The sequence below is a fragment of the Cydia amplana genome, chromosome 10, assembly GCF_948474715.1.
Source record: "Cydia amplana chromosome 10, ilCydAmpl1.1, whole genome shotgun sequence".
Lineage (NCBI taxonomy): Eukaryota > Metazoa > Arthropoda > Insecta > Lepidoptera > Tortricidae > Cydia > Cydia amplana.
The window spans coordinates 6,755,341-6,769,599 of NC_086078.1; the positions used below are offsets into that span (position 1 = coordinate 6,755,341).

At 36.1% G+C, this 14,259-nt stretch overlaps 1 protein-coding gene across 1 annotated transcript in view; it reads left to right on the forward strand.

The window, feature by feature from the left end:
• The first annotated feature begins 4,090 nt into the window (after positions 1–4,090).
• Positions 4,091–14,259, forward strand: part of LOC134651311 (toll-like receptor 6) — a 125,377-nt gene continuing 115,208 nt past the window's right edge. The window contains exon 1 of the mRNA XM_063506369.1: positions 4,091–8,552. Coding sequence (XP_063362439.1) covers positions 4,696–8,535 — 3,840 coding nt within the window. The 5' untranslated portion in view covers positions 4,091–4,695 and the 3' untranslated portion in view covers positions 8,536–8,552. The remainder of the gene's footprint in view (positions 8,553–14,259) is intronic.

The following is a 14,259-nucleotide window of genomic DNA, read 5'->3' on the forward strand; positions in this document are numbered from 1 at the left end:
CTAAATTATGAACAAAGCTCATAGTGATAATGTTTGCTACCTGAGCGTTGTTGCCTTATAGGCACCGCTTGTGAAATATTGCCGGTCAACCCCTGTCACATATCCACCTTATAAACGAAAAAAAAAAACAGGATGAAAGAGATATCTAATTCGAATCCCCGTAAATATGAGAAGGACGGATATATTTCTCGGTATAAGAAATAAGCATCCTTAATTGCTTTGATTAGATTTTCAAAGAGATTAATATACAGATTCACGCGTTTTGTCAAGGTTCATATTTTCTGATTTTATACGGTGTGACTTTTATAAAATACGGAATGGTTTTTTCAGTGAATGGAATGTTTACCCTTCTTAGGTTTTGGTCATTGTATGCCGTGTATTATATTCTTTTATTGCTGACTTGGCTGTCAACATAATACTTATAAAAAGTTAAGAAGGAAAGGAAACATTTCACGTCGTTTCCTTGCGGAAGTTTACTTCGGCACATTTTATAAAGTTTAATATTTTTTAACGAACTTGGGGTGAAGTTAAACCTGAATTTATGAAGGTAGATTTTCTGAGTCGTTAATGGGCATTATATCTATTGATTTGCGTCAGATGGCTACTGACGATTAAAATTTTAGCGTCCAAATATGCGGTGATCGTTTTGTTCCTAATAAATAGTTTCTGAGACGTTATAAATTCTTATGGATTTTTTTCCTTTAAACGATGTTATATAATAATTAATAACTTTTAAGAAGGCGAAAAAACCTTCTTCTCATTATAATATCAAAAAGAAAAGTAATTTACTGTAGGAAAATATAACCATGTCATCACTACATAGTTAAAACAAAGTCGTTTTCCGCTGTCTATCTGTCTGTATGTATGCTTACATCTTTAAAGCTACGCAACGGATCTTGATGCGTTTTTTAATAGATAGAGTCATTCAAGAGGAAGGGTTATGTATAATTTGTTAACCCGTGCAAAGCCGGGCCGGTCCCTAGTAGATTATATATTCGTTAACTCGATAGACATTTTAACAATGTTTTTACTCAATTTATACAAGATGTTGATACTTTTAGGAAGTACTGTTTGCTCGGCGATTTACCCTCCTCTCCTATCTTTAATAACATAACTCGTTCTTTATCTCATCCCGCAAGTTAAAGTCCGGATAAACCGAATTTATATTCCTAGTAGTTTTTCTTGATAGCTACTTAATTTAATATAATCTTGAAGAGGCCAAAAACGTTTTGGGGTAATTTGTTGATATCCCGTTGCAATAAATTAATTGCTAACAGTCTATTAACGTCAGGATAAATAAAGATACTGACTCATCAATTAATCTAAAACCACTACCTAATTTAAAGGCTGAGTAAGAACGATTTCTCGGGAGCCGGGTACTCAAAATTGTTCCAATAGGAATATGCAAAGTCGAATAAGATTAGGTACAGCTTATTTACGAGTTGCATTAAAAAGCTCTAACTTCAAAGATTTAGATTTTTATTAATTTCGTTTTATGTTCAGAGATACGACATCAAATTTTCGTTAGAATTGCAAATTCATAAAATAATGTACCTACGAGTAAATGTCAATGTTAATTATTTTAAATAAATAATCCTACAAAATGTCGTAGGTATAATAATTCCATATTATTATGGAATAATATTAATCATCAATAAATTGCTCTGATAATTAGCTTAACATATAATACCTACTTACTATTCATAAGTGCTTGAATTAAGTATATTTGAATAAAAAAAATACATTGAAATTGAAAATACTAAGTAGCTATGAATTAATCAAGCGACCAACTATCGAATATCAATTTATAAAATCCCTTTGAGAAGCTGGTTAATAAAATGGAGTGGGTACGGCTACCTCGCATTTTTCAACAATCGCTTCGCAATTATCGGATAAAAACGATTTATTCGAGCGCAGAACTATTTCACTGGCGGCGCGGAATACCTAACCGAAGAAGAAGTATTGATGCGTGGGAGACGTTGCCCCTACGGCGAATATCAGCGAAAACGATTGATCATTATTCATCCAAGAGCTGACAGATTTTGATGTGAAACACTTCGGTGTAATAACTTTAACACGTTTTGGATTCATCATGGTCGATATATTAGAGACTACGTACCTTTACGTGCGGAATGCATGTCTTGATTTCGACGGAGTTAATGAAATGACCGCAAATTATTGTAAATAAGTACCTAATTCTATTCATAAACTAGTCACAGCATCATCTTCAGGGGATTTATTTAAGTAATTTGCTGTAAAATATACTTTAATAAAATACTATAGGTTACAGAAAAAGTGTTAACAAATTGAGAAACGTGTACTCGTAACTATGCACGTGGAATAGATAGGTAGGTAATGACTATTAAATGTGGCTTGTTCTACACCAAAATCTTACTTACATATTAATTACATACCTATACATATATCCTCGTTAGTCTGGCCGTAAGTTTTTAACTCTCGTACAAATTAAAAATGTTCCAAATTCAAAAGCACAAATGTTGTCCTGGGTAAAAATTAAAATTATATTATGTACATATATTTACTCTCTTGAGCTATACCCACACTTCGTGAATAAATATGTTGATATTTCATATAAATAATGACAAAAAGTGGTCTTCCAATGATTAACACTCAGTTTGTCAAAGTTCGTCACGTCAACCGTGAAAGCAACGCCAAGTGACTAAAGAAAAACACGGATACCACAAGGCATCTGTCTCATAGTCAACTTAACTAAAAGGATTAAAATGATATCTTCCGTCGTCTGACAGCCAGTGTGGTCCGCCAAGCGTGAACAGAAAATCTCTTGTCTAGTTCTTTTGAGAACGCATTTACCAATTTTGTTACCTTAAGCTCCTAATACCTTTATCCCATAGTAGCTTTTAATTTTAGCATTCAAAAAGTATAAAAGGGTTGATTTTTAATCCCGCTTTCCTGTAGGCAAAAGCGTCAGAGCCTTTTGTTACTGTTCGAGGCCCTATTCATCTTGCGGTAAATTCATTTCGATTTCTATAAGAAAATTTATACGTTTATAATAGAAGTAAAAAGTTTTTATACGATTACTTCTGGTTTATTCAGAATCCTATTAAAATTTATTTTCGTTGGGTACAGCGACGTGGTAGGAAGTAGACGATTAATATTCAAGCTTTTAAAAGTCTTAAGGGATTTGCTTTGAAAAATATAATTAATGACTCAATAGTATAACAACACACAGTCATGATTATACTTATGAGTTGTGTGTTTATTTTAACATCTGGGTAAATTATAATTTCACGAATGTTTCAAGCGTCTTTAGGCTGCGGTGGCTCCTTAAAATCAGGTGGCCGCACTCTTGTTTGCCGCCGTCGTCGTATCATATTATTATCATCAATAACTATTAAATAAAAATAAAAATAAAACCTTTGCGAATCATAAGATTTTAAATCATTATAAATGCCAAAAATGCCTTATATCATTTTGGAACAGAGCTGATACTCTTCAACCTTCTGGGTTGATTTTTATCAACATAGGTCGGAGCAACATATTAGCAAGAAAACTCGCTTCAAAGTAAAAAAAATAAAACTCAACGAAATCAGTTTTTTAAGAGCTACGATGCCACAGACAGCCACACAGACAGATATTGGCGTCAAACTATAACCCCTCTTTTTGCGTCGGGGTTGAAAATCGGGGTCTTGTTTACTGTTTTTATTTATGTATTACTGTCTACATGTCCTATTTACCTTTTTATAAATAAAATTGTTGACCATTTTATAAAAGTACCTATTTACTTAGGTTTCTACTCAATCATTATCTAATCAAATAAGCATTTCTTTCTTTAAAATAGATCTACTGCCTTTATTTATTAACCTTATTCTTAGTAAGTCTTTAATATTTAACTAAATCTTAAAGATAGGAGTGTCTTTTTAAATAAATTTGATCGAACTATAAATAATAAACATTTTTTTTTACTACATACATATAGTTTGAAAGCAGGTAAGAAGGGTTTTTATTTTAAACTTTTTGAAACAAATTACAGAAAACTAGTGCAAGTACCTATCACAAAAACGGCATTAAGCTTTTGTCTTAGAAAAACATTTAAAATTTTGAGGTCAGCACATCCAGGCGTCCGATGCGTTAAAGCTCCAAGAAAAAATAATTTATTGTAATAAGTCCTCGTGAACATTCGCAACCGTTCGGCTCATCTCGCTCCCGCCGCGCACCCCTCTCCCCACCACCGAACGTATACTCGACTGCAATGCCTGTACTCGCATCAGTTTACTTACCGCAGCGTCAGAGCACGGTCGCGCCGCTCGACGCTACGCACGGACGATATTTCAGTAAAACACGCTTATCACTAACGTGTTTCAGTAACAACACTCGGACTCTGAAAATTTTAGAAAATCGCCAAATGAATAAAAGAAGACTTTGTGTATTCGTTTTAGTGAAAATACTTGACTTTTCGTAAAAGTGGACTGTTTACGTGATTTTTGTTTACATCTCCAAGGATACATTAAAACGCTGTGAATTAATATCATCACATAATGTGTGTTGGTATAACAAGAACTTTTTGTTAAATTAACGCTGAAATAGACTTCATAAATTGATGGATACTTCACATCCGGCAAGGGGTCGAAACACACGAACACCGGCGGAAAAAACATGACACTGAGCATATCGTGTCCTGTTTTCTTTCTTCCTTGATATTTGATTTACCTCATAATGGCTCTTCAGAGAAGTTCTTCAAGAAAACAAGCCTTCAGCCAAATTTTATTTTGGTTTGTCGTTGGACTTAATGTTGCCGATCAGAGCTCATTACCGCTCAAATATGAAGCTCCAGATGATTGTCAGTGGTGGTTACGCGGCCCGAATAACTCCCACGAAGTTTCCCTCACATGTAAGCTTCGTACGATAAACAGCGAATTCGACACAACAAACTTCAGTGTCATCCCGTCAGAACATACAACGTCACTTAGAATAGAATGTAATGAAGAAATGATGTACAAGAGCTCATTAGACGACAGAAGTTTTGCCCATTTAATAAAACTACGTGAACTTGTTTTGGATAACTGTAAAATTGGAAGATGGCCGCCTGGTGTACTTTCGGGTTTGAGAGATCTTCGAAATTTAACGATCCGAACGAAAAATACGGAGTGGGCCGCTATGAGCCTAGAGATAGCATCAGAAAGCTTTGCGGCGGTTCGGCAGTTAGAGAAGTTGGATCTGAGTTTTAACAACATTTGGTCGTTCCCTGAAAACTTGTTTTGCCCTCTGACGAACTTAGTATACTTAAATGTTTCGTCAAACCGACTGCTGGACGTGAGTGATCTGGGATTCCGGGAACACGCAGTTCACCAGGCTCTTATAAGCGAACAAGATGGACCAGTCCCTTCGTCATCCCTCCCTCATGCTTCGTGTTCCTTAGATATTGAAGTCCTGGATGCTTCAACCAACCGTTTTGTGTTAATGCCTGAAAATGGCTTCATGTCTTTGAGAAGATTAAAAGAATTGCATATTCACGATAATGAAATATCTATGGTGTCAGAAAAAGCCCTATCAGGCTTGAAGCAACTACAAATAATAGATCTTTCGAATAATAAAATTGTCGCCCTACCACAAGACTTATTTAAGGATTGTAAGACGGTAATTAAAGAAATTTACCTGCAAAACAATTCCATAAGTGTATTATCACCGAATCTCTTTGCCAACTTGGACCAATTGTTGGCATTAGACCTGTCAAATAATCATCTAACGAGTACTTGGGTCACAGAGAACACGTTTAGGGGTCTTATAAGAATGGTCCTGTTGAACCTATCGAATAACCGATTGACCAAACTAGACCCGAAGATATTCAAGGATTTATACACACTACAAATATTGAACGTTCAACACAATTCTCTGGAAAATATTGCTGCCGATACATTTGCACCCATGAACAACCTGCATACGCTTATTTTGTCATACAATAAAATAACACATATCGATGCCTATGCCTTAAATGGTCTCTACGTATTGTCGTTGCTATCTATCGACAATAATCATCTCGAAGAACTCCACCCTGAAGCATTTAGGAATACATCCTCCCTGCAAGATTTAAATTTAAATGGAAATCGATTAAAGAAAGTACCCATAGCGCTAAGAAATATGAGATTATTGCGAACATTGGATCTAGGAGAAAATCAGATAACAGTGCTTGAAGAGCCCGGCTTTGTCGGTTTGCATAACGTATATGGACTGCGACTTATCGGAAATAAAATAGAAAACATTAGCAAAGATCTGTTTTCTGATTTACCTTCGTTGCAAATATTAAACTTAGCTCGAAATAAACTGAAGAAAATCGACATCAATGCCTTTGATACTCTTACTAATTTACAAGCTATTAGATTGGATGCTAACCAGCTCACAGATATCCAAGGTCTATTTGCAAACATCCCCTCTCTGTTGTGGTTAAACGTGTCAGATAACCAAGTAGAATGGTTTGACTACGCTTTTATACCGACGGGACTTCAATGGCTGGACCTACATAGCAACAACATCAAAGAATTGGGCAATAACTACCGCCTGAATAAAGAGCTGCGGCTGCAGACATTAGACGCGAGCTTCAATAAAATGACAAAAATATCTACCTTTTCCATACCCGATAGCGTGGAACTTCTGTTCTTAAATGATAATCAAATTACACAAGTTGAAGCTCAAACTTTTGTTGGAAAAACCAATTTAACGAGAGTCGATTTGTATGCTAATCAGATAACTAGTATGGATCTCAATGCGCTCCGTCTAACTCCGGTCGATCCAGGTCGCCCTCTGCCCGAGTTTTACATTGGCGGAAATCCTTTTCAGTGTGATTGTACAATGGAGTGGCTACAACGAATTAACAAACTCGATCATCTCAGACAACACCCTAGGGTAATGGACTTAGAGAGCATATACTGCAAGTTGTTATATAATAGAGAAAGGACTTATATTCCGCTTATAGAGGCGGAATCTTCACAGTTTTTGTGTACATATAAAACTCATTGTTTTACGTTGTGTCAATGTTGTGATTTTGACGCTTGTGATTGTGAAATGACGTGCCCATCGAACTGTACATGTTATCATGATCAGCCGTGGTCGGCAAATATTGTGGACTGTTCGGCTGCTGGGTACGCGGAAATACCCAACAGCATACCTATGGACGCTACTCAACTATATCTAGACGGTAACAACTTTGGTGGTTTAGCAAGTCACGCTTTTATAGGTCGTAAAAACTTAGATATATTATACGCTAATAATTCAAATATTGACGCTCTGTATAATAATACATTTAGTGGACTAAAACGCTTAAAAGTTTTGCATCTAGAAAAAAATAATATAAAAGAGCTGCTCGGCTTTGAATTGTCGCCCCTGGAGAATTTACGAGAGCTACATCTACAAGACAATAAAATACACTATATCGATAATCGGACCTTTATAGAGCTAAGACGTTTAGAAGTGCTACGTTTGGAAGGGAATAACATTTACGGCTTTGCGGTGTGGCAGTTTACAGTGAACCCATATTTGGTAGAGATAAGCCTGTCTCGAAACCCATGGTCGTGCGATTGTCAATACATGAACAAATTTAGAAATTGGTTTAAAAATAACTTTGGGAAAGTGGAAGACGCTAACAAAATCACATGTGTATTCGATAATGTAACCAACGCCGTCGGCCCTCTCATGGCGGATTTCAATTCCACTATTTGCACAAGCCACGTCGGCGGCAGCTCCTCAATTATCGAAAATCAAGTTATAAATGATTATCTACCACTGCTTCTGATATCTCTATGCATATTTGTAATAAGTTCCGCATTGATATGTGGTGTATTTTACTGGAGGCGAGAGCTTCGCGTTTGGATTTACTACCATTGCGGATTTAGAATGTGCTACAAGAGCACAGCTTTCGATGATGAGGCCGATAAAGATCGGCTGTTTGATGCCTATATTAGTTATAGTGTCAAAGACGAGGCATTTGTGGCACAGATGCTAGCGCCCGGCTTAGAATCAACGGACCCAAGTTTTCGACTATGCCTGCACTATCGAGATTTTAATGCTTCTGCTTATGTGGCAGATACGATCATTGAAGCCGTAGAATCATCTAAAAGAACGATAATAGTCCTATCAAAAAATTTCATTAACAACGAATGGTGCCGTTTCGAATTTAAGACGGCGCTCCACGAAGTACTAAAAGAGAGACGAAGAAGACTGATAATAATATTACTAGGCGAGCTGCCGAATAGAGACATTGATCCCGAACTGAGGTTGTGTTTGAAGGCGAACACTTGTATAGAGTGGGGTGATAGGCAGTTTTGGCAAAAGTTGAGGTTCGCGATGCCAGACTTGAGAAAGTGTCAGTATCACCGATCGACAGTGAATATTTACGCGTCAGTGTCACCGGTGGGGGCCGGGCGGGCGCCGGCGCCGCCCCCGCCCCCGCCGCCGGGCAAGCTGCCCCCTCTGCTGGGCGACGGGCTGGCGCTCTCGGCCAGCGTGCACGCTCGCGATGCGCACGCGCACCGCATGCCGCCGCACGCGCAACTTTGGGCGTAGCGTATGCTTCAACGCAGGTAAAATTCCCTCTTAAAACGCTTAAGCGTGTTAGTCCAAAAAAGTGATAATTAAATTTAAGTATGTACGTTCCATAAAAATATTTATTTTAGTTTAAGGTGTACCTATAGCATCACGATCCGCATTTAATTGTACGTAGGGTTAGATTATGAAGATGTTACGGTCGGATTATTTTCCTACTATCTGCGATAGTAATTTATAGATAGACAAATAACAGATGTAAATAAATACTGTGGCTAAAATCTCAGTCGACTTATCTTCTATGATTTATTTTTATTGCTTAAATTATTATAATACCTACCAAAGTTTTATGTACAGATGCATTTATACTAATTATTTGTTAATATTATGATTGTCATACAAAAGACTGTAAATATTAAAATATGTAAATAACTGTAAATATGAACAAGAATACGAAAATGAAAATATGGAATAAAAATCAATTCGAAATTATAATTTGGTTTTGTTTTATTTTATTTTATGCCTTGTCTTTATTTGCTGTTTTTTTTATTTAAATAAAAGTTAGAATTTCAGGGAATAAAAGCTGCAAAAGTTAGGCCTGACATACCTATAAATATATGATGAGTTACCCAAATCGTTTTTTTTTAATTATAATTGTATACTTTACTTTCTTTAAAAGTATACTGAAGTAGCACTTATTTTTAAAAGCGTCAACTCACTGCCTGAGCAAAGTTGACTTGTTTCAACGTTCGTCAAATGTAAACATGTTGGAAATTCGAAGTCACTCCACCAAACTTGAGTGCTGGTAAAAGGAACCCAATAATGCGGTTACTGGAGGAGATGCATCGTTTAGAACTGAAAGTGGTAGGTACCTATAGGTACATGATACCATGGTTATTTAAAAGAATATTTTTCAGGTATAATATAGCCCAAATCTATAAAGGATATTTTTTTAGCCTATTAACATACCAATATACCTACTGTATATTGGTATGTTAATAGGTAGGTAATAATAGTAGTATCTAGGTATATTTAATATAAAAAACAAAACAGTAGAGTTAGATATTTGCGCAAATAATTGCCTAACATAAAGCCACAATCCCTATATAGGTAGACTTCGAATATGTATAAATATATATTTCGTAAGTTTTAATAAGTTTTTTTTTTATTATTTAAAACTGGTAATTAAATCATGGATCCAGCTTGTGAAGTAATTAGAACAAATCCGAACACAGTCAAGTTAAATTCGACCTCTTTCACTGTTGTCAATTCAATTCAAACTGAATATGGAGGTTTAGTGTCCAGTTTTGCTTTATTATTTTTAAATAATTCATAGTTATCAAAAACACGCATGAGTGCCATGACTCAAATGAATAGCCGTCCTGTCCGCTTTAGAACATATAACTCAATAACCTTGTGCAGTGTAGAGAGTTCTTAGTTCTCTGCCACGATCAGGTGCAAGTTTCCTGCGATATACTGCAAAATTGATATTACAGTCAGGTAATATGGTTGCCTAACTATATAGTGTGCGTATATTAAGAGCTGATTGAAATACATATATGTATTATCGAAGTTAATGTTAGATAATTCTTAAAGTAAGTATATTTTAATGAATGAAATTAATTTATTCCAGAAATATTCCATATGTGATGAATTTCTAAAATATTTAAAACTAATTACATAATAAAATATAATATGATTAAATTAAATTAAGACGTACACAAACACAACAATAAATTACTAAGGACCTGAGTTTCGGGTCACCCCGACCCCGATACGACAGGCTTGTGGTAGGCTCTCCATCGCTCGTGCAGCGGACTGGCGTCCCACTCTCTGACCGCCGACAGTAGCGTGTTGGAGGAGAAGTAGATCGCCTTTCTGGCGGTGGCGCTTCTGCAGTGCAGTGGTTAATGCAGTGTTTATATACCGTGATAAAATGAAAATATTAATTTTAGGGACCTAGGGACTAAACAGAAATTCTTGTATTTCTCGTTATCACTTTCAAAATATTTACGATGAATATATAAATATTTCAATGTCGGACAGTGCAATGGCTTTCAACTCAGTGTCTGATAGAGTCTGTTCGGAAAGAGAAGAGTCGTGGAATGTAGTGAGCCCCATACATTCCACGACTCCCCTCTCTCCGCACAGACTCTAACTATAAGAAATAAGTAACTGGCACAAACTTAGGGCAAAAACCGGCAATCACGAATTAAAGAAACATTTCCAAACTTTTACAAATGGTGCCCTTTGATTCCGCCAGCCGACATCGTGACAAGCGTGTCATATTAACGCTTTTTGTCTCGCCTGCCGGGAACGCTGCGCCGTCGGCTCATGAAACTGCTATTATCTCAGCGCGGACAAATCAAAACGAAATCAACATCGGTTTCCCTTCTGCCGGTCGCACCCTTATCAACCGACGACGGGTCAGCGCGGGAATAATGGGAAAACTTATTTCCACGAACCCGGGTCTCGATTTTATCGGATACACCCTGTTTGTTAGTTAGTCTTTACAACTGTAAATTGCTAGAAGTTAGTACTGAGAATGCGACTTTAGCAAGACGCTGGCACTTGAGACTATGTTTCTCAATTGTTCAAGCTTGTAACACAAGATGTTTGATTCATGAACTCTAACGCATAACTTTTACGTGTATCTATAGTTAGGCACATGACGATTATTAAAGGCATTGTCGCAAGCACTCCGAATTTTCAACTTAGTTTCTCATTTGCCTATACATATTGCTTGTAGGTACTTATCTACATATCAGAGACCTAGGAATGCTCTAAGTAAGAGTAATAAAAATTAATTAGTGAGATTAAATTAAGCTCAATTAGGTAATGCTTATAATTATATCCAAAAAAATACTTCATATACGCTTAATAAAACTGCCAAGTATACTCGTATAGCAGTAATTATCGAGTCGTATTTATTCGCAGCATAAGCAATATAAAACATTTTATAATTTTAAGGAATATCCTTCACAAAAATGATCGTAATTACATATGGTGTCTTATCTTATTACCTATAAATATACACCTAAAACACAAGTAAAATGCGTAAATATTATCTCATAAAATATATTCACATAATGCTAATACAATGGCGGGATAATGGAATTAGTTGGTAATTAATTTTGGTACTCCAGTGAAGAGGGATGTAGATAACATTGTGTGGAAAATTTCAGCTACGCACACGGTGTAAGTTTTGATAGTTATTAGTGAACCGCAATAGGCCTCTGTGTGCTTACGTTTAAAATTTAGTTATCAAGGGTAGAACGAGTTTGATTGTAATGGGCTATGGGACTCCGCTTTGTTTTTGGACAGACGAATGCTTATTACATTTGAATATGTGATGTGAATAAGCAAATTCAAAAACTTTTTGTACTTTATAACTGCAATAAAACAGAAGGAAGTTTTAGGATATACATGTTAAATTAATTAAATTAGTGTTCAAAACAAAATATAAGCAAACATGTTTTACCTACGTTGTGTTAATAACAATTATTATGGCAACAAATTTACAACTCTAGCGATGACCAAGAGCCAAAGCAAAAGCAGTTAAGTGAAGTAGACATAGTTGAGTGCCGCACGGACTCTTTGATCGATGTTATCCTATTTTAAATGTCGTTAAACTTTTAATAGGAATTCTAAGATATAAGCTTACTTAAACATGGAGGCTTAACAAAGAGACATCTGCTGGGAAAGCACCATATGGCACGACAAAAGACGCATACGCAATTTAATAGCACTCTGGTCTAAAATATCACCGTCCGTATATAAAAACGTATATTGTCATTCGATAATCCTTTACGTACTTTAGAGATGTCACTGCAAGAGATCAGCTTTCGTCTAAGCAACGGTATTGGGTTTGCGTAACTCAATACAAATTGTGAAACGCATTTAAAATTCAAATTTATCTCTTAAGTGCCTCTAAATAAGAACTACGTGACATTTCATATCAATATGTCGACCACAGACCGCAAAACAAGGACAATCGAGGACAAAAGGAGCTCAGATAATATCCCATCCCTTAATCACATGCACCGGTGCACTCGAAATAATGTTTGGTAGTCCAATAGAAAAACATTAGAACGATTCGTTTGTTCGAAATTCTATTTTCGGTAGGACAAATCTATTTGTGCATTAACAACCGGCCGTACAACATTTTTTCGGGTCGAATTTGTTGTCAAAATGCTAGAACTTCGGCGTTTTGTTCTAAATTTGAATAGTTTAAAGGAATGTTGCTCGGAGCGCGTTCAGTGTTACAAAAGATTATCGTTAATTTCACGAAGGATTTCGTGACGTCTTGTATTTTTTAGTGACGTTAATTTAATCTGAACTTGGTCGAGAATGTGAACAAAGTGTCGGTGTTGGGAATTTTCGGAGCGCAGTAAATAGCTCGATGGGACCGTCATTATGGCGGGTTCATTCCAAGTTCCCAGCATTAGAGTCGGATGTTACTTGTATACCTATCAAATATATTATTAAAACTTTTGCCTTGTTGAGCACAAACCTATGAGCATTTTTTTGTAAAATGATGGATAGTAGGTAAGTACCTATCCATCATTTTACAAAAAAAAATACGATGTATAACAAAGATATAAAGACTCAGCTACGTGCTTGTGACATCACTAAATTTACAAACTTCCATTAAACTATATCATCAGAATATTTGTTTGTCACCATCGTAGTATATTTATAAAAAAAGCGAATATCATCTTTTTTTTTTTCATAAAACCACTACTCTCACTCAACATAACCATAGAGTCCGGCAATATGTTGCTTAGTATTCATTTGCTCAGACCAAGTATGAATAAACCCGGCCATATTACCAGAGGGCTGTCCCCAAGGCAGGCTCGGTTTAGATAACCCAAAGACAGCGGTTTCAAGCACCGAGTGCCAATAATTGACTATCAAACTTGATATATCGCTTTCTCGGCGGCTTGACGGCGGTAGTTGGATGACTTATAGCCTCCTCCTCCGGGAATGCCGGCGTTTTGTTAACTCGCGCAAAACGGACTCTGATTTTCTTGTCAGGGACTGATTGCTGAAGCCAGATTTAAAAAGCTAATGAGTTTGCAAGATGTAATTAGCTGAGCAATAGTTTACTTGGAATACGTCTGAAGTGAAATGTAGCTCGGGTAACTTATATATAATTTTTTCTACTCCCGTACTTTTATTTGTCATTTAAAGGTCGTGCACACACCTTTAAAACTCTACCTTATAGTTGTTAAGACAAGTCTTTAGTCTATTCCCCAAAAAAGAATTGGTGCATACACGCAGTACCTTTTTGGCGATTTTACGATACTTCGTGTAATGACCACTTAAAAAATATTGAATAAAATACAGTGCTGCCAACCTTATTTTAAATGTCATCTCTGACAAAGAAGTGAACCATAGACATGTTTTTTTTTTATTTCATTCATTCATTCATTCTTTTCCCGCCCGTACCCTCCATTATTGCTACTTCTTGAATTAAAAATATTTGTTAAATTTCCAATTTTATTTCAAAGTAAGTGCTTGGTCGTAAAAAAAGTATTGTATGCAACGTTGTTTAACTGAGTCAAAAAATACTCGTGGCGTCTTTATTAACAATTTTCGGCTTCGCCTCAAATTGTTACTCACGCCACTCACCTTTTCTGACCTCTCTTATAATATACTATAATTAAATCCTACCCTGCATTTCGGTGTCATTGGAAAACCAATCATCGATATTAAATTCGTGGGAAACTGATTTTCATACGG